The 21,015-nt window shown below is 38.8% G+C and overlaps 1 protein-coding gene across 2 annotated transcripts in view; it reads left to right on the top strand.

Moving 5' to 3' along the window:
- LOC139737631 (protein PALS1-like) overlaps positions 1–21,015 on the top strand; it is a 138,284-nt gene that overhangs the window by 51,887 nt on the left and 65,382 nt on the right. For both annotated transcript variants that reach the window (XM_071648305.1, XM_071648304.1), the window contains exon 4: positions 16,772–16,881. In XM_071648305.1, coding sequence (XP_071504406.1) covers positions 16,772–16,881 — 110 coding nt within the window. The remainder of the gene's footprint in view (positions 1–16,771; positions 16,882–21,015) is intronic.

Raw genomic sequence — 21,015 nt, 5'->3', positions numbered from 1 at the left:
AGTCAAAAGTTGAGTAAAAATCCTCCAATCCCCAAATACCTGGGCTCTTCTTAGGCAGTATAGCCATACATCCAATTAAACCTAGTTCAAGGAAAGTGAACATTCAACACATTTGTGACAAACCTGTCATTTTGATAATTTGCCAATTATGTGAAACTCATGACACATTGTCAATACATTGTAGTATAGACTTGGAATAATTACGAGAACCATGCATTAAGGTGGAGGCATACCAGTCGCCATGGCGACATTTCTAGTTTTTCATTTGATATAAATCAAAATTATACAGTTGAACTTGACTAACTTATATTAATATGGACTGGATTTCCCCTTTAAGAAATAAGTGACTATTAAGAGGTACCAAAAGTTGCTTCACAGGGATAATTTGTGCCTATTAGATGCCCTTGGTGGTGTGCGTTATAATCATAATTCATCATGTCACTTTGAATCTCATGCATAGATCCCATGTGTTGTGTTTGCAAACCTTGGAGAGGATACTCAAGAGCTTTGCTCGCATTTCACATTCATATGAAAATGGATAATATGAATACAGATTTTGCTTGAAGAAAAAAGGCAGCAGTGAGAAATGGCTAAAGACCATGAATAACATTACAAGACTGAAGCCACTGTTTACCATTGGAAGCAATGATTGCAAAAAAAAGTCTGAATTATAACATGTGATGTATATTTATAGTTCAGTTGTATCACAAAACATCCTACCATATAGAAATTTGGCAGTAGAGCTGCAAATATAACGAGATGTCACTAATTTGCTCAATAAATCATAACTATTGATGGTTTACTCTAGGAACAATTTTAATAAAACCATTGTTCACATTTTTATATATTTAACAGTACTTTATAAACATTGATTATACTGATTAGCATTGTTACATTGGCTGTTTATATCCCTAACTCACATCTTAGAACTATTTTGAAGCACCAAAGCTGTTTTTTTTTTTCATCTGCAAATGACAAATAGTGGCTTGAAAATGGAATGTATTCATTTATTATTATTTTATATATATATATATCATCATTATTGTTTGCTGGCCTATACTATCTATAATTCTAAGCAATTTTCGTGTGCTGCAGTTCTACCCAAAATCCAAGGCAGTTTTGTTACCCAAAATATCACTGGCTGAAAAGTTTCAAGGTTTTATTAGGTATTGAAAACAAATATCTTGGTCCTTACTTCACAGAACCGATAACTCACAATCCTGTGGTATTTGATTCTTTCTTGGCTTATTGCACTTTTCATCGTCTGTTAAACATTCCATACAGTTTGTGAGTGCATTATGAAAGGAAAGGTATTTCAGGGCTACAGTTGTAGTTTGTTTGACTACATTTTTTGTAAGTATAGAAATAGGTGTGTCACCCCTGTGACATATAGGGCAAGTGAAAAAAGAAAGTAGTTTACTCATCTTAATTTTTGGAGACAGGTGATGCTGGAGGTCCTTAGTATTTGATGTCTTAGTATTTTTGATCTGAAGCGGTTGCACAGTGCAGGGTGCTTGTGTAGTTTTGCACCGCCTCATATAATGATTTTCAAACATACACAGACTAACCCTCAACATTTCACAATCTAAACTACTTGTATATAAGTCTCCAAAGTAACGTAGAAGTTGAATATTTACGGCAAATTTTGACTCTTTGTACACATATCAGAATGACTTCATGTGTTGCTGTGCTGTACGTATCGTACCGATGACTGCACTACCATATAGGCCTACACATATGTGTCGTACCATGACCAACCAGGTAGGGACTGAATTCCTGCTGACTGCTTAATTACAGCATGGAGCTACGTATTTTCATACTAGCTCCATGATTACAATGTGGTCCTGAGAATTTCAATACAAGCAAGTCAAATATGGAGACTCTAATGCAAGTGTGTTTAGATTGTGAAATATTTAGGATGAGTTTGTATATGTTTAAAAATCTTAAACATCTTTTGCAGTGCCAAACGGCACTATAACTATGCATAGTAGCGCGATAGCAGCGCATGAGTAGTTGACATAACTGCTGTTTGGAAATCAAGCCATATGCTTACAGGAGTACGAGTGTGCGAAGACTAAATTGTCCATTCACGATATTATACAAATGATGCACAGGATAGAGTGCGGTAGTGGAGGCGTATAGTGCACTCGAGGGTATTTACATTGTGAAACATGCAAGAGGCGAAGCCGAGTGCATGTTGCACTACATTGTAAATACCCGAGAGTGAGCTACGCCTCCACTAACGCCACGAAATAATCCTGTGCATCATTTGTTTTAAAAAATGGGTCGAAAATTCGAAAACTAACAGCATTTTTTCAGCGTTTTTCACGTACCTTTGTGGGTCAAGACGTCCGAAGATGTTCGTCCCAAACATTTACGCACGTCGCACTCGGAAATCCCGCACATACAGTATAAGTATGATGGGGGGTTGGGTTTCCGGACACTTAAGTTCCCGCATGAAAACTTACTTATTTTACATAAGGGCTTTTTACACTTGTGTTTCTTAACCCCGGACTTTCTCTGACCCAGGACTATCGTTAGTCCCGTACCAATTTTTTTAGCTTTTTACACTCGCCAATTAGTCCCGTACTATCTCTTGTCCGGGGCTAAGGAGAAAACTGACCTTTTTACACTCGTATTTCTTAGCCCCGGACTTTCCAAACCACATGAATATTCATAATTACGCTGTGTACTGTACACGTACACACACGCACCGGCAGCACTTGATTACCTCGTTTCTGATTGGTCAGTGAGGGTCGGACTTCGTCTCCGTCGCTTAGCCCAGGATTATTTTTTCGTTCTGTTTACACTCACTTGCTTGGCACCGCAATTGCGGTGCTAACCCCTGCTATTTTGCAGGGCCAGATAGTACCGTACTATCGGTGGGGCTAGCCCACTTTGGCAAAAACGAGTGTAAACAGAAAGTGGGCTAAGGATAGTCCCGTACCAACGGTGGGGCTAAGGCCCCCCCTTAGCCCCACCGTTGGTCCGGGGCTAAGCAAAAATTTACAAGTGTAAAAAGCCCTATAGAATATGCACCCTTTACCTTAAAGACTTGATATAGACTCCTCATATAGGCCTACTAGACAACATACTCTGAAAACGGTGTGAGAATTAACCTGCTAAATCGTTGGATTTGCCCTTCAAAGTGACTCCATGTACGCGTCCGGTCCCACAACGCTTGGTCTACTGTACTGTACAAAGTGTACGTATATAAGAGTATACGTATGCCACACGTACACATGTTATACACAAGGGAAGAAAGGCTGGCCGGCCGGCAGCCCGAACTAGAAGTTGTTTACAGGATTGACAGCGTGTACTGTATGTATGCATGCAATTCAAAGGAGCCGCCGCGCGCACAGACGATCGGCAATAGGATTTAACCACGGTGGATTTAACACGCAGTGCGATGGGACTAGAATAACCAGAGCACACGTGACTCATTTCAGCGCTTCCTATTGGCTACATTCTTGAACCCATTTTATAAATGTTCTCAACATGCAGCGCGCCATCCAATCCCACAATATGGCATTGTACGTACACGTATAGATAGCAGCTGGTTTGTAGGATTCTTGGCTAGATGTACGGCAGTGAATACGCTCCTAACGCAATGTGTGCATTAAATCACATCGATTGGTGAATTTTTCAACCACCAATAATTACCAAAAAGTAGTAAGTATCAAGAAAATTGATGTGGCAACTTCATCAAAGATGTAAATATTTTCATCGGCACTTTGAAAAATAGCTAATAATGAAAAAGAAATTGATGCATCGCCCAAATGAGAGGAATTTGGCCCTGAAGCTGTTTAAAGTTATGTCCATGTCGAGGCTACCGTAGGTTCAGGAGTGCTCCTGAAGCACTCTAGACTCTGTATTAACAATCACCAATGTTTAGAGTGTTCTGGAAGTGGTGACCGTGACCTGTTCATGTTGGAGGTGCATGTGTCATACGTGCATTGTTCACTGTCTTGAGTGCATTACCAATTGTGAAATAATTGGCTGTCACTGGGGTTGAAAGGAAAACTTGCCTCCTTAATATTAGATAGTAGCAGATTATATACTACAAGCTGCGTCGTGCGCTATACATTTGTTGGAAGTTCCCACCCACATGAAGGTTACAGAGGCTGCATTTATCAACTCACTTCTGGCGCAGAGTTAAGTTTTAGAGAGTTTTGGGCAGTTGATAAATTCAAAGCTGTTTTGATTGTGGGATTAGAAATGCATTTCTGAAATGCTGTAAAAAGTGTGATTGCAAGCATGTTTGAGCCAGAAATGCGTTTCTGTAGAGTTGATAATGCAAAGTTGTTTTAAAATGCATTTATAGCTTGGACCTGCCCATGCCAACCACTGCTAACTATGCATCTCCGTTCCTTGTGCAATGGAGCTGTGCAATGGAGCTGCGTAGTGACAAGGCCTCCCAATCGACTCATGACAGAGGTGATAAATGCAACAACTCAAGAAACAATCTTGGGAAAGTAAGTTGAGAAACGAGCCCAGTTATGCCTCTCTCAGCCACTTCATGTGTGGTCTCAGCTGTCTCAACTCTCCGCGTATGAACAGACTCAAAGAGCTATATCTAAAGGGCAAGTACACCTTCATGTACATGTGGATTGAGTGAATGCAACAACATTAATAGAACACATCAGTGAAAGTTTGAGGGAAATCAGACAATTCATTCAAAAGTCATGAATTTTAAAGTTTCTGCACAGTCACTGCTGGTTGAGAAGACTACTACACTTTATTATGTCACATGCTAGAATGATATAGGAAAAATAAAAGAGAATTCTACAAATTTCATTTTTTGAAAAAAGTACACATTCCCTGACTTGTTACTGACGTTAAGAGATATTAAGGGTTATATTATTCCCCCTGTCCTGTGAAGGAGGCAAGTCAAGTGCCCCTTTTTTATGGGGGAAAAATGAAAATGTTTAAAATTTTCTCTATTTTTTCTTTATGTCGTTCTATACATGTGACACCACAAGCTGTAGTAGTCTTGTCACCCAGCGAGCGATAGCAGCACTGGATAACTTTTTAATGGATTGTCCGATTTTCATCAAACCTTCACTGATGTGTTCTATTAAGATTGTTGCATTTTCACAATCCACTATATATATTATTTACTGATCTTGTCATCTAAAGTCAGATTGCTTCAGAAGCGCTCCTGTCTTTGACCTTGTGTATAAATGGGGTGTAAGAGCAGGAAGGTAGACTCCCTGGTAAGAGTGATGGATCCAAATGATGTAGGGAAGGGTATTGAAATGATTATGAGAAAGTGTTTATGCCATATATTCTGCGAGTCTAATTTTTCTCGAATCAGGACTTTGGACAATTTTGCAAGTGGTTAAATTGGCAATCTTGGAGTGCAGCAATGCACGAAGAAATGTAGCAATGTGCACCTCTCATTTATGTTAGGTTGTCAGGGTTAATATTTTTTGCATGTTATGTTTGTTTTTGAATATAATTTGTATTATAATCTTTTAGACTAGGCTGCAGGCAACATAAGTTTTGCATTCATTATCTTATTTGTATAAACCTGTACTATGTTCTGTTGTTATAGTTGTTGTTAGCTGGTTGTTGAGTACCCAATCAAAAATAAGAATTGTGAGTATATCCTGACTCAAAAAGAAGAAAAAAATCTTGCGAAAATATGAAAACCTAGCAAAATATAGGGTGTATACAAAAGTCATGCAATACCCTGCCTGAACGTGCCTTGATAGAGAATGATGACCTCTGAATAGATTTGGCAGGGAAAAGTGCTGTCTGATAGGGCCGAAAGATAAATGACAAGTGCCATTGCCATCCCTTCTCCAAACACCCTACAAGAATGTGTGTTCTCACCTTTCACTTGTGTCATAGTCTGGGGCTTTTAAAAGTGTTTTTGGAGCAGCAGGGGGAGGAATAGCTGAAGCTCATCACCCTGTTAGCTTTCAGAGGAGATGAGGGAAGCTATACAATCTGGGCTGCATAACACAGCTCATTATGTGTTGTGAGTAGTGGATTCCATTGATTATGATCTCTGTTTTAACCATGCTTATCGTATGAATCGATAGTCAGGTTCTAGCTTACATCCTTTGACAGCTTCAGCGATAACTAAATATGTCCAGTTTATGAAAGCTACCATAACCTTTTGTTAATTATTAATGACAGTATTATACAGCTAAGTTTTCTTCAATGAGGTAGTATTACAGCTAAGTTTTCTTCAATGAGGTAGTATTACAGCTAAGTTTTCTTCAATGAGGTTGTCACATCTGCAGATGAATGGGTATTAATTAGATTTGTCATTATTCACTGAGTTAATGCGCACCAGCTCCTTGGTTTCACTACCTTTGTCAATATCATTGGGCCAATTGTAGTCTTCCACAGGCATGTAACATGACAATATGAGATTATTGTATGCCCAAAGCATCCAAATGCTATTCTACAGTAAGCAATCAGCATCATGTATCAAGAGATTCTTCTGATAGCTTTGAAAAGGTACTGATTGCTAATGTATTAAGATACACAGTGCAGTATCATCCAAACATGTATCAATAGCTGCATTTACACCTACTAACAGCGTGATTTTTAAAATCGCAATATTTTGGTTCCACCGTTTACACTTGTGCAAAAGCATGCAAAGTTTGAGCTTCACGAAACATCGCGATGTTTTGGTCGGTAGTGCGCATGTGTAATTTACCTCTCTTCAACACGGTAGACGAGTGGAAGCGCACGCTATTCGTATTCACTGCAGTGCAGTCTATTTTGCTCGCACAGCTAGCTGGTTGGAACGTTGAGCCAGGGCTTTTTATCAGTACAATACATACACACATAAATCTGTGTTTCTCGAGGGTGTAAACTTACGGTAAAAATATGTAACTTGTCATATTAGATCACATACGTACTAGGTGTGTAAAACTTCAGCTAAGTATGGGAAAGTTGATGAAAGCAGTATTCAGGAGGATCATGAAATTTCGCTGATATGACGAAAGTGAGAAGCAGGCTCATTTTTTAGGGCTGGTATTTTATCAGGCGACTGCAAGAACTCACCATTGTCTTACCGACACTTGTTACATACTCCTGTATTCCACAAAGTCAATGTATACCGAAAGCAGTATGGGCACTCCCAAAATCAACACGTTTCTGGGAGAACATTATTTTGTTAATTTGTCATGGGGTGATGATATGTGGTTGGAGAACTTCAGGTTTGCTACTAGTTTTCATGTACTAGTTTCATCAGGGAGGTGAGAGACCACGAGCCGAGGATCAGCCGTTTACCTGTACAGCATGTACCGTACTGTACTCTGGCCAGCAGCGGACGTACACATTCCAAAGAGGAATCGGGAGCACACGTAAACTCCCGGTGCAATCCGATAGTGTATCAAAGTCACCTGATGAAAAATCGCGACATTTCTGCAGCTTGGGTTTACACTCGCTAAATTTAGCTTCAAACATCGCGATGTTTCAAAAAATCGCACTCCGGCTGGCGATTTTTCTGGCGATGTTTTGAGGGTGTTTGGGTGTACGTGTAGTTGCTTAGCTACTTGCATCCAAATGTCGCGATTTTAGAAATGTCAAGATTTTTCCAAGCAAGTGTAAATCCCCCTCCTCTCTACAGCAAGAAGAGTGTTTGTTATGAGGATATAGGCCTATCTACTTGCGAGGAATATGCCAATGTTGGAACTGGGGGGAAGAGGATGGAATATTTTAGCTTTCAACAGAAATGATGGGCGTAGTGGTAGTGCTGTGAATGTGATATTTTCCTGATCTATAGGACAGACCATTTCATGTCATAAAATGTCATAAAATAACATAGAATAACACCTTGCCGCTCATATTTGGTAAACATTTGGTAAACATATGTGTCCTGGAAAGAGCCTGGTGAGTTTTGGTCAAAATGGTTCAGTGAATTTGACTATAATTTTTTTTTTTTTTTTTTTTTTTTAAAAGAAGTGATCATAGTTACCTGTTAAAGGCAAAGCTTGACACTTGGCTGTTCTAATACAAAGTGTCCTGTTCTATTAGGTCCTAATTGAAATTCTGGAAGGAGTTCAAAATGAAAGTTATCACCACAAAAGAAAGGTGCCTTCATTTTAATTTTTTCATCAAGGTGATGTTTGTTGTAGCACATGGTATATTGACCACTTTGGCCACTTTGCTGCACTGCCACTGCATTGATTTCAATTACAAGATTGGAAGTACAGTACCTGCTGTATTACTTTGGCTGAATTGTCTAACAAGGTTACAAGGCTTATTTCTTAGCCATGTATCATGGGGGAAGAAAAAAATTTGATTGAATTAGGAGGAGCCTGGCTGATGGCGGGTCCTCCCATAGGAAATAAGGAATATTGCACGCTTTGTGTTTGTCAGTTAAATGTCTGACATCATATTTACATTATACAACAGTGCATTTATATTTGCAGTGGCTTATTATTTCTGTATATATGGTGCTTTCCCATGGGAGGGTCACATATCTGACTGGCCGTATTCAATGTAGGAGCCTACAGGCCTGTGAATTTATTGATTTTCTTATTTCACTTCACATTTCAGGTCAGAAGCCACATTCCAGTTACAATTGTCATGTACACATGTCTCATTGTAATCATTTGGTAAGTCCCCTAAAGCTATGGATAAAATGAAAAAGTCAACAAAGGCATTGACCCAAGGGCCAGCGTACCAGTTGCAGCGGATGGGTTCAATTAACTCACTGTTTTCATTTTGACCTGACCTCGTTTTCATTTTGACCTGACCTTGCTTTCCTCTTGAACGAACATGTTTCGCACGAAAACCGCCAGGAAAGTGTTGCAGCAAAACTGCTTTAACTTTACTATTCATTCATATTTTTTGATAATCCAAACGGCTGTGAAAAGTAAAAACCTCATTTTAACCTGCCATTATGTTATCTTTTTTAAATAACGACGATAGAATATTTCAAATTGGAGCATAACTCCACTCTCAAAATGGAAAATAATTGCCAGAAATCGTTGCTAAAATTTCACATTTTGACTTCGTGAACAACAAAAAACTTTCAAGTATGTTACTAAGTATGTATTTCTTTACGGAACTCTAAAATATCACATTCGAGAAGTCATGCGTCATATGTCTTGAAATAATGGAAAGAGATGCACTTTCTACCTTCGTTCCGAGTACGAAATTTCATAGTCATTCGCACACGGGAAGACAGGGTACAGTCCCACATACCCACATCTTTGTTGCTCTCACGTCACCAGTACTTCAGTGCCGTACGGCACTGCATGCTGTACTCTGATCGTAACTCGTACCGGGAATTCGTAGTTGTAATGTTATTTACTAGTGCAGTAAAATCTGCGTAAAGTCCGAATAATCCAATGTCATGAATTTGCAACTGGTATCATAGCTGGTATATTCACATTTTTGCTACTTTCTTTTTAATAGGCCAGTTCTGATAATGTAAGTGCTTGTTTTTGAGGTGGCGAAGTCCCCTGCAGCCCACTGCTACAGAGACTCCAACTCTCCCGTTTTCGATGGGAGATCTCCCGCCGAAAACCCATTTTTGCAAAATCTCCCGTTCTCCCGTTTGAGATTTAATTTCTCCCGCCCTGGCTCAATGTCTCCCGTTGGAAAGGATTTCTTACTTATTGCTATCGTATGTTGCAAAAATAAGCCTTAGATAGCACCAGAGAGCATCTATATCCCTAGGAACTTCGCGCTTCGCACACATAAACTTGGAGTCTCCAGTTTGCTAGGGGTTTCAGGCGGGAGAATCTCCCGATCAGAAGGTGCTTGGGGTTGGAGTCTCTGCTGCTACATTGTACTTATCGACACCCCGCAGCCCACTCTCATAGCGCTAGCGTAGCATGCATGTGCAGTGCATCCGCAGCATCCAGCTACCTCGCATCTCGCGCAGTGACAGTACGCTGCATTGCATCGACCAATCAGCTCGCTGGATCGAAGCAGCATGGGAAAGTCCATTCATTGAGCAAGCGCAAATCAGTTTTTCGTAGAATATGATGTCATTATTCTCGTTTGCTGCTCCCGTACAATTTGAGATTTCTGACAAGATGCCTCATTTATTTTCACTTGTAACTTCAAAAATAGGTCTTCGGCAAAGTGAACACCACCCTGCTAACGTCCGCCCATGTCTAATGAAAATGTAAGTCAAGTTTCATGAATATTAAGTGGTGCGACCAGATGTGTCTGGAAATGATCGGAGGATAGTTTTCCGAGACAGCGAAACATGAAATGATGAATAACTTAAAAAGTTCTCCATCGTTTCTCTCGATTTTTCGTATGTAGATAGAAATCATAATTTTGCATTGATACTGAAAGTTTGAGCGATTTTTGGTCAATGTATAGCAGAGATATAAGAAGGTAAAATTTTGGTGAAAATGAGAACGCCTGATTCGCACTGCCTCGATGACGGTTGAAAATTCAAAACGTTTCGTGGGTTTCAGGGGAGTTAATTATAGTCATCCGCTGCGACTAATACAGATCATTCTACCCAACAACAATCCACTGGCCATCTTTATACTAAATACACGCACAAACACACACACCAACACCCTCAATGAAACCTTTTTAAAATGAGACAATGAAATTTCTGTTGGATTGACATTTCCTGTCTCTTTTTTTTGATTGATAATGATTGGTAAATGAAAAGTAATGGTGATTAACGTCATTGAATTGGGAGTTCATTGAAGTAACCATACTCTACTAAATCAATTTCTTAAAGCCAGACTTGTCCATCAACAGAATGATTTATGTTATTTACGATGGAAACAAATACTTAAAAAGAAGGTACATTCTCATAATTAGAAAAAGGTGAATTTAGGTCACAGTTTGGGTCACTTCTTTTTATTCGTTGTTCTTGCTTTCAAAATGGTTGAAACTTGGGTCATGATTATTTGCAAAGTGCCAACCTGCACATGCATCAAAATTTGACTTGAGGTCAACCTTGTACCCCCTGATGAATGTGCACTTTTAGATTTTGAGCAAAACGAATCTCTTTGTCTCTCCAAATGCTGATCACAGACAAAATATGATCGTGTTTCCAATTTGCTCCTTTTTCAGTCTAGGCCGTTGAGATGAACATAAAATATCACAAGATCTATAACCACACTGGAATCTGAATGGAATTAAACAACTGTCAACTGTTACAACAACAAGGATTGCATGTTACATGTGTATAATATGGTATTTTTACTAGATACAAGGGCTACACATAATATGTCAATTCAGTATACCATGGTGTGTCACATTGGTGAAATAGGAAGTAGCAACTTGTGCATTGCATTATGGGACACGCAGTTTTGATATATACCCCCGCCAAACGAAGTTTGAAGGGGGTATATAGGAATCAGCGGACGGTCGGGCGGTCGGTCGGGCGGTCGGGCGGTCGGGCGGTCGGGCGGTCGGTCCGTTGCAAATCTTGCGTCGCGAACTACTTCCTCAGTTTTCAACCGATTCCCATCAAACTTGGCACAGATGTGTGCCTTGGGTTGTAGATGTGCAAGATGTATTTTTTGACAGTACCCAAAAGTACGTTGCCATGGTAACGGCATATTATGGGCAAAAATGGGTACAAATCTTGCGTCGCGAACTCCTCCCACAGTTTTTGATCAATTTTTATGAAATTAGGTACAGATGTTCATCTGAATATGTTAATGTGCAAGACACATATTTCCGCAGTGGCAAAAAGTGCGTTGCCATGGTAACGGCGTGTTATTGGTAAAATATAGGGCAAAATGCTTCATGGCAAAACTGCTTCATCAGTGTTCTTCCAATTCTCATGGAATTCATATTGAATGTTTGTCTTAGGATATAGGTCAGCATGACACATTTCTTGACAGTGACAAAAAGTATGTTGCCATGGTAACAGCTCACATATTATGAGCCAAAATGATGGAAAATTTTGTGTTGCAAACTACTTCCTCAGTTTTTGCCCAATTTCCATGAGACTTGGTACAGATGTGTGCCTTTGGTTGTAGATGTGCAAGACGCATTTTTTGACCGTACCCGAAAGTACGTTGCCATGGTAACGGCATATTAATGGCAGAAGATCAAGGAAAGATCTTGCGGATTTAACTACTTCCTCAGTTTTTTGACCAAAGCTTATGAAATGTGGCACACACCTTGATCTTGGTGGGAAGATGTGGAAGACATATTTTTCGGACGTGTCGGAAGCTGCGTTGCCATGGTAACGGCATATAAATGGCAGAAGATGAAGGAAAGATCTTGCGGATTGAACTACTTCCTCTGTATTCGACTGAAGCTCATGAAATGTGGCACACACATTGGTCTTGGTGGGAAGATGTGCAAGACATATTTTTTGGACGTGTCGGAAGCTGCGTTGCCATGGTAACGGCATATTAATGGCGGAAGATCAGGGAAAGATCTTGTGGATTGAACTACTTCCTCAGTTTTTGACAAAAGCTTATGAAATGTGGCACACACAATAGTCTTGGTGGGAAGATGTGCAAGACATATTTTTCGGACGTGTCGGAAGCTGCGTTGCCATGGTAACGGCATTTAAATGGCAGAAGATCAAGTAAAGATCATTCCTTGGGTAAGACTGTCGTCATGGGGCGGGGGTATTAATCACCTTCAGTGATATTTCTAGTTTTTTTTTTTGCCATCACCGTTTCAGACTGTACAATTTTATGTCTTTTTGCAAAATATTGCACAAATTAAATTAAGATTTGAATGGCAACCTAAACTCACGAACTAATGTGTTATTTTGGTTCATGCTAAAATTTTTTTGATATTTGGGTCACGTTTCGAATAGGCCTACACATGATTTTGAACGCAAGGAGAATGGTACAAGAGCACAGCTTAACTTGTCTTAGATTGGGAAAGGCTATGATATATTGCTCATTGACATTTGACCCTGTTACGGAGCTCTCCTGGGAAATCTTGACTTCTCCTAGTCCTCATCTTGATAATGCCCTGTCAGACATTTTTGAATAGATATGGCACTGCCACAACAACCTGCATCTCATACATGGAAGTACTGGTACGTGTAGCTACTACAAATTAGACATGTAGTCATTTCCCTTTCTTCATTTTGCGGGAACTAAAGTGGAACTAAAGATCAGTTCATTATACATCCACTTAAATGGGAATATAACATTTCACAATCCCCTCCTCCAATGTTTGCCAAACGTGCAATGTACGTATATTGCTCCGTACTTGCCCTGTCTTGTTTTATTGCTAAGTTGCAAATTGCAACCTGTCATACGTAAATGCTAATTATGAATTACTGGTATAGCAGTGGTAAAAGTGTTTACTTTCCTTCTTCCTAATTGCTATAATGCATCTGTACACTTCAGAAAAATGCATGATGTGCTATGATATGTATTGTGTAAGTAACTGGTTTTCATGCACCTGGAGTGTGCAAATGCAGAGTCATAGTAAAGTCACACTCAACTGCAATTGTGATTGAATGAAAGAAGATGGAAATTATGAAAGCTATATTATTTCTGTGTGTGTGTGAAGATGCATGTATACCTATGTATGTGTTAGTATGATGTATTCATTACCTGTGCAGAAGTTATAGACCACCTGTAAAATCACTGATCTTTTCTGCAAGGTCTCTCACCATAGCTGCAGCCCTCTCCACCAAGGCTGCTTATATACACAGACTGTGAATGAAAAGGGGAGTAGCACATCTCTGACATGGCAGCATTGAACTTTACCTTGTTTTTGTTTTTGTCTCCACTCTCTTGCTGAGTAACTGTAATGACCTTTTGGGGTGGATTTGGAGCTGGAAAACAGCTTGGAAAGACAGCTGCTGGTTTATATCTCCCGAAATCAATTACAGCAGATTGCTGCCTGCCCTGCAAAATGCTGCTGGGGAAGTAAGCTGAGGTGCTTGTTGAGAGAGCTTGCATGTTATATGCTCATATGAAATCTGCAATGCACCGAAATAACTTCTTATTATACAACCAACAGGGGCACTATGATTTATAACTCATTTATCAGACAGGATAGAGTATGAATGCTGAACATCTAAGTTCACAGGACACTTCCTTGTATCAATTTGGCATTTGTGCTATTAAAAATCCACCACATTTATAGCAATTTCTAGATTTTAGATGATTGGTATACAATAATTACTAAGAGAGTTATTGGAAGCAGTTGTAAGATTCATCTCTTCCATCAAAAATCAATTATTTATGTTATCATTTTCACATTCCTCCTCTGGTTTCTTATCCATCGGTACTTTTAGAAGACATTATCAATATATTATATCAAATGGTCTATATAGATACCAGTTGGTGATTGGTCATAATGCAATCACATGACTATTGCAGTCAGGATCAAAATCATCTTATTGTGAGCAGTGACTCTATGCCAGGTAGTATAATTCCAGAATGTATCTGGCTGCCAACGAGACTAGAGTAGAATGAAATGTTATAAATGTAAACCATACAGTATAAGAAATTTTGCCTTTTGGCTTTAAGGGCCATTCTCATTGGGAAATTTAGTAAAGTAATTCTTTGCAAAATTACAAGTGTCCATTTACACTGCAATGAAACTTTGCAAAATTTGGCACCCAGGAAATAACTAGAGAAATTTTGCAATGAACTGCACATGCGCAAAGAATGATCCCAGCATGCAGTTTGGATCATACCTAGATTTGACTCCATGCGAAACTTTTCGATTGTACAATTATTGTAAACTTCAAATTTTATTGATCCCAAGCATTAGTTTTCATGTGTATTCCAAAACATTTTACGTATGCAATAGAGGTCTTTAGTATCCATTTCATTGAAATATAGAAAATGTATTTTCATTTATTATTATTATTATTATTATTTATTTATTTATTTTATTTATTTTTATTTTATTTATTTATTTATTTTTTTTTTTTTGGGGGGGGGGGGGGGGGGGGGGTTAAGTATGTAAACTAGGAACATAAACCTGTTAGCCACAAATCAAGCAGAAATCATCCGAACATGCGCGTTCACTGATCAGCAAGTCTATAGAATATGCAGCTTTCCAAACACATTCGATGGAACCTTCAAAACCAGCACACCAACTTTCACTCAACAAAGAAAAGCGTGAACAAGCACAAATGTTGACTATGCACATGCATTCGAAAGGTGGTTTCTCAGATGCAGAGAAAAATTCAAGATTTGTCAAGGCATGCAAGTTGTAGTAAACAACTAGGCAAAACAAACATATAAAAAGTATACATCATGCCATTGGTGTAGCCAAATATTGGTTATTATTATGAGCATTTTCAGCATTCTGGCTGCAGCTATCTCTTCAAATAAATCCTTGAGAATCTTGTGAGGCATTTAGGACTGAGATGATGTTTAAAAGAAATCGCACATTATTCCCTAGTGAAGTATGTCCAGTGATGAGGCCAGAAAAACATTTTTACAGTTTAGTACAGTTTGCCATATGGTCAGACCATCATAATTTAAAACATCAATCTTGGAAAAGTTTGAAATCTTGTTTCTCTCTTCTGTGACATACCTTGATTGATTTATCAGTGATATGTGAACATGAGTGATACACTTTGTTCTGATATCATGTTCGGTGTCAAGTAATGGCTGATGACATTGATTTTCTGTTTGTTGATACAAATTCCTGTTGAAATATTATATGTTATATGAATATCTTTGTGCTGGAAGAAATTGTACATTACTTATAAAACATGAAGAAAACATTCTACCTTGCGCATGATATTCATACAGAGCTGCTGTGATCTGTTGGTTGTGAATGTCATGTAGAGTACATTAAAGTACGTGTGCACACAAGAAGAGCTGCCTGGTTTGCTAGGTCAAAATGTGTCAAGGAAGTTAGGATTTGTTAAACCTTTGTATGACCTTTTGAGATCATTGTTTACTTGTTTACAATGCATAGCTGAGATTCTTTCAGTCTACCCTTAGATTGAACTGTCAGCATTGTAGATGCTCTCTCATTGATCATTGCCCAAATTCTCTCAAGGTATTTTTATTCTTTATTTGAATACACTGAATAGTCAGATTTAATATGTAGAGTGGAAAAAGATATATTGTTGCAAAATCCAGAAAGATGTTTGTCAGATGCCTGCTTTTGTATAGAAGATCACCAAGAGTTCATCAAAACTTCAAAAAGTTTGCCAGATCATCAATCTGATGCTTTATTCTTTTACTCAGAAAATAAAATCAGAGTGCAATTATGCCGTTTATCATACTGCATGTGAAGTTTACATTAAATATGAAGTATTAATTTATACATTAATGACAGCAAGATGAACAAGGGTTATTCAAAGGAATGTATTTACTTGTGGTTTGAAGAAGTATGATTAATGATAATTGTGTCTGATGATAAGCTTTACAACTGTCAGTGACGCAAGTAAAATGAATGTGATTATATTGTTAATGTGGTTCAAAGACAATACTGTGGTGATGATAATACTGATGATGATGATGATGATGATGATGGTGATTCCTCATTTCCATATATTCCTTTTTGATATCTTTATCGACTATTGATTTTCTCCTGTAATGATCAGTTATGGGTTAAGATCTCTCACCTTTTTCTGGGAAAGTGTGTCAAGTAGACCATTCCTTGACATTTATACCCTGCCCTTTGCAAGAAGTAAAGTGGACCATCTACGTGCGTGAGTCAGTGATTCTCTCATACCGAGGACCCCTGTTTTTTTTAAATGCTCCATCCAAGGGAGAGATTTGTCTTGTCTCTTAGCAGAGGGAACTGCATGATAAGAGACATTATTTGCCCATGAAGTATATCATCATTATCAATCTTATATTATTCCAATTTGAATTGTAAAATTCATTTCATCTTTGTCACACCTTTGCAGGCTCACCAGCTGATAGAGCAGACCTGAAGATCGGGGATGAGATCTTAGAGGTAAATGGAAGGTCCCTTGAAGATGCCACCCATGAGCAAGTCATCTCCTACATTCACCAGGTATAACCAATCAGCCAACTATTGAGTATTATTTAAGTGCATCGATACCCTGAGTATTATGTTTGCTATGTTTGTAGAATATACTTAAGGCATGCCCTCTGTACAATATTATAATTTTTTGTCACTCCAATTTTTTATTTATCGGGGTTTAAGTGTAAATTTTAAAGAGTATGCAAAAACAAAATAACTTGAAATAGACTTTCAGTCAAACGATCGTGCTGTGTAATTTTTTTTTTCTAATATGTCTTGAACAATAGTGATATGCAATGCATACACATGATCAGCTAACCCATCGACATGGAATCTTGATATCATTTGAAAAAAAACATACGAGTATAGCTAGAAAGCACACACACCAGCGCTTAAAAGAGCAGAATTTAAACGCACGGTGCACAAGTGACAAGTTGAGATATGATCTGATTTATCAAATTATTTATAGGTCTACTTTCGGGGGCTATCACAGGTAAAGTATAGCTGTTTTTGTGTCAGCTAGCTGTAGACAAATTTGATTTCCATGGTATTGGTACACTTTAAAGTTCCAAAATAGTTTGTGTTGATTCTGCTGCATTGTTACATTTATTCTGAAATGTGCCTTATTGGGCTTCATGGACTTGCCATTCAAGGGGAATTTACCCCAAAGTACTCTAAAAACAAAATTTCTTCATACTCTCCTAAACGCTATGACAATACAGTCAAAATTTTGTTAGGATATAATAGTATAAGGCACTACCCCTGCTTTTCATTGCAATTCAGGCACAGCCTTTGCACTCTGGACTTTGCCATTGTTTGAAGACACCACTGCGGCTGCCCTTACCTCAGCAACAAATCACTGATTAAACTTGCTCAAGTGAGCACACTCTGTAGGTGTGTCTTCATCAGCCCCAAGTTCAAATTAGCGGGATATTTTGTGGTCTGGGAAAATAGCCCGATATTGCGAATGTGCGTCTTCATCAGCTCGAAACAGCCTGCTTGGGGATATTAGCCTGAAATTTGACGTATGCGTGTTGTATCACTCTTTAGTTCGAAAGTGGTTTTCCCTGTGCAAATCTCTCCTATCACCGTATGTACGATACACAACAGACTGGTACGGACACGTGTTTCAGTACAGTAGGTATCAGAATAGTACTTCAGTAAGAAGCTCGATCAACTTACGTTTGTCACGTCGATCTCGATCATGTACACAATACATGTAAATGAGCTTTCAGGTCTATTTTCTACCATTCTGTGGGTACAATAGTGTGCAAATCATATCAACATTGACAGTTTATGGAACACTGTATCCGTGATAAGTATAGACAGGGCCTTCGCCGGGAAGCAAAATGAAGGGTACAGTTCGTAATATGTTGCTTGCATCAGCCAGTGCTCCCCGTAATGTATGGTTGGACTGAGAAATTTTGAGCTGATGGAGACGGAAACGAATTAGTGCGCTAGTTCACGAACTAGCCCAAGATTTTGGGGGAAATTTTCCTGATCAAATAGCACGCTATTTGAGTCTTCACCACAAAATTAGCGCGCTATTTTGACATCGGGCTAGTTTCGTAACCGCAAAATAGTGCGCTATTTTGAAACTTCGGGCTGATGAAGACAGGCCTTGTGCTTCACTGCGTGCCATTTATGTACCTTAGTGTATTTGCACAATACTGAAGAGCTTTTAGCACAGAAGATTTTAAAAACTCATATTTATATTCTTGCAAATATAACTGATTTTTTTTTTAAGCTTCATGTTATGGAAGACAAGATGTGGTAAAACTTTGATGGTTTTCTTCACTTTGGTTCATTGTACATTGGTTGTGTCAGTTGGTGGTATAACACCTTCAGAAATCAGTTGGTATCATATCATTTAGGATTTAATAATGATCTTGATGGGAGGAGTAAAGTCCATAGAGTCACACTGTCGTGTGGGCAGGCTTACTAGAAGTCACATGGGACAACCATAACTCTCCACTGAGCAGACATCTCTGGAAGGATACTTGTGAGGACGATAACCATAGTCTTTGTGCAACACGCTGCTCTTGCCTGAGAAGTAAGACATTAGCGTCACAACAAATTTACCTGTTATGATACCAGCAGGCGCGGCGATATGGTGCAATTAACTCGCCAAAAGCATATGACCTCGAAGCCTCATTCGCATAAAGTAAAGCAGCTTGTGTACGCAAAACCGCTGGGGAAGTGTTGCAGGACAATCGCAATATCGCCCCTAAGAAGCCATTAAATGATAAAATCTATACAGCAAATTGAAGGAGAAACTATTCTCTAACTGGCAATGTTTGTCATTTGGGGTTTTATTGAGGATGAACCTATGAAAATAAAGTCGAAACTTAGCCTCAAAAAAAAAAATTTGGCCTGTAAAAAAGTGTTGATTTTTCACATTTTTCTTTATTGCCCAAAAATGAAACTTCGTTATATGACTTGTGGTAGTATGTCCATACTGTGTTCCAAATATCTTTCCTGTAATATTTGTCGCACGGTTATGTCGGGAAAAAAACGGAGACCATTGTCATTTGTGATCCATAGCGTAAGCGTTACGCAGTCCAATGTATGGGTTTTCATGCTGCATGAAACAGTTGAAGCACATTGCAGGGTTCGTCTCTCACCCACTCACCACCCTGTGGACTGAAACCGAACCCTGTCGCCGTGCGCCGAACCTGACATCGCTGATTGGCTAAGCGTACGCTGACCAGTAGAGAACGCATACACAGGAGGATGATCTAGTTGTGCATGTCCAGTATTTTCTCTAAAATCTGGTTGTCTTTTTGCTCTGATTTTCACCTAACTACTAATTGTGCAAACACAAAACTTTGCAGGTAGTTAGTCTGGGGTATGCAAACTAGCAATATGTTAATCAAATGCATATTCATGCTGTAGCAGAGTTATGTCGGGAAATAATCGTAACCCTTTCCCACGATAGACTCAAACAGAAAAATACAAATATCTCGAAAGCTACATCAGCATTTTCGCCCAAAATTCATATGAAGGATGACATATATCCATATGCTTTGATGACCATTATGAATTCAAAAGCTTTTGCCCGTTTTCGCAGAGTTAATTGCACCATATCGCCAGGCCTGCTAGCATTATAGAGCAGCCAACAAAATATCTTATGCTGGACAAGCAAAATATTCACGAATGTTTGTACTGTATCTTCATCCATTTATAGTTTGTGTGTGTGTGTGTGTGTGCGTACTGTATTAGACCTATAGAGGGAGTGTTTTATTTAGTACTCTGGTATGTCCATACTCTGCACTTTCCCCATCAAATGTCCATACTTTGCACTTTCCCCATCAAATGTCATCAGTAAGTGAAATTGGAGTGATATGCTGAATGTAAAGTATGTCTGCCTGCTGCAGACTAAGGTCTGTTTCACATGAGAGTGCTGTCTCCCTCATACTAGTAGTGTACCTACTTTGATCAGCTGCTGAGGTACACAGATCCCCCTGCAGCACACTCACCCATTAGATGGATCGTTTGTCAAGTGACACCAAACCCATTGCCTTTGCAATGGTTGTACCATCATATCAAATTCATGTGGAATTTCCATTTTGAGTGGCCATGTGTTTATAGAGCAATGGCTGTCATGCCTATTTTACCAGTTCTCCCTATCACACTATACCTAATACATGCATTGTCATATTGTGGCTGCCTAGTTTATCATTTTATTCACTGTGGTTGAGACTGGATACCTATTAATGGAGCAATGCAGATGACAAGTATTTGTATGCAGTTGTAGCACCTGAAAAGTTTGGGTTTTGTTTTGGTAAACCATGTACAAAAACCTTGCTAATATTTTAATTTCTGTCATATTCAGGTAAAAGGGGACATCTTACTAGGTGTGCTAGTATATTATGGACAGGGCAGTTGCTTCATCATTACTTTTTTTAACAGTGCTCAACAATATTGACATGACTTTCTTTATAAATGAACCATCCAATTGCTGTTTTTTTTTCTTCTTCCAGACATGCAGTTCAGTCTGCACAGGTTCTTTTATTCATAATGTTCATAAGACTACTTGAGGACTATGTTATGCACAAAGAGTAGTCAAAGCCATATTTGATGGCAGTAAGACCACAGCACTGTGCAACGACATTCCAATTTTGGCGACTTGAAAGGAAAAAAAGTGCTGTGGAATTTTGACGT

This window comes from Diadema antillarum, unplaced genomic scaffold, assembly GCF_040938485.1.
Source record: "Diadema antillarum isolate AM-2024a unplaced genomic scaffold, OU_Dant_1.0 seq00000697_RagTag, whole genome shotgun sequence".
In the NCBI taxonomy this organism is placed as follows: domain Eukaryota; kingdom Metazoa; phylum Echinodermata; class Echinoidea; order Diadematoida; family Diadematidae; genus Diadema; species Diadema antillarum.
This window is presented reverse-complemented; position numbering and strand designations above follow the sequence as displayed.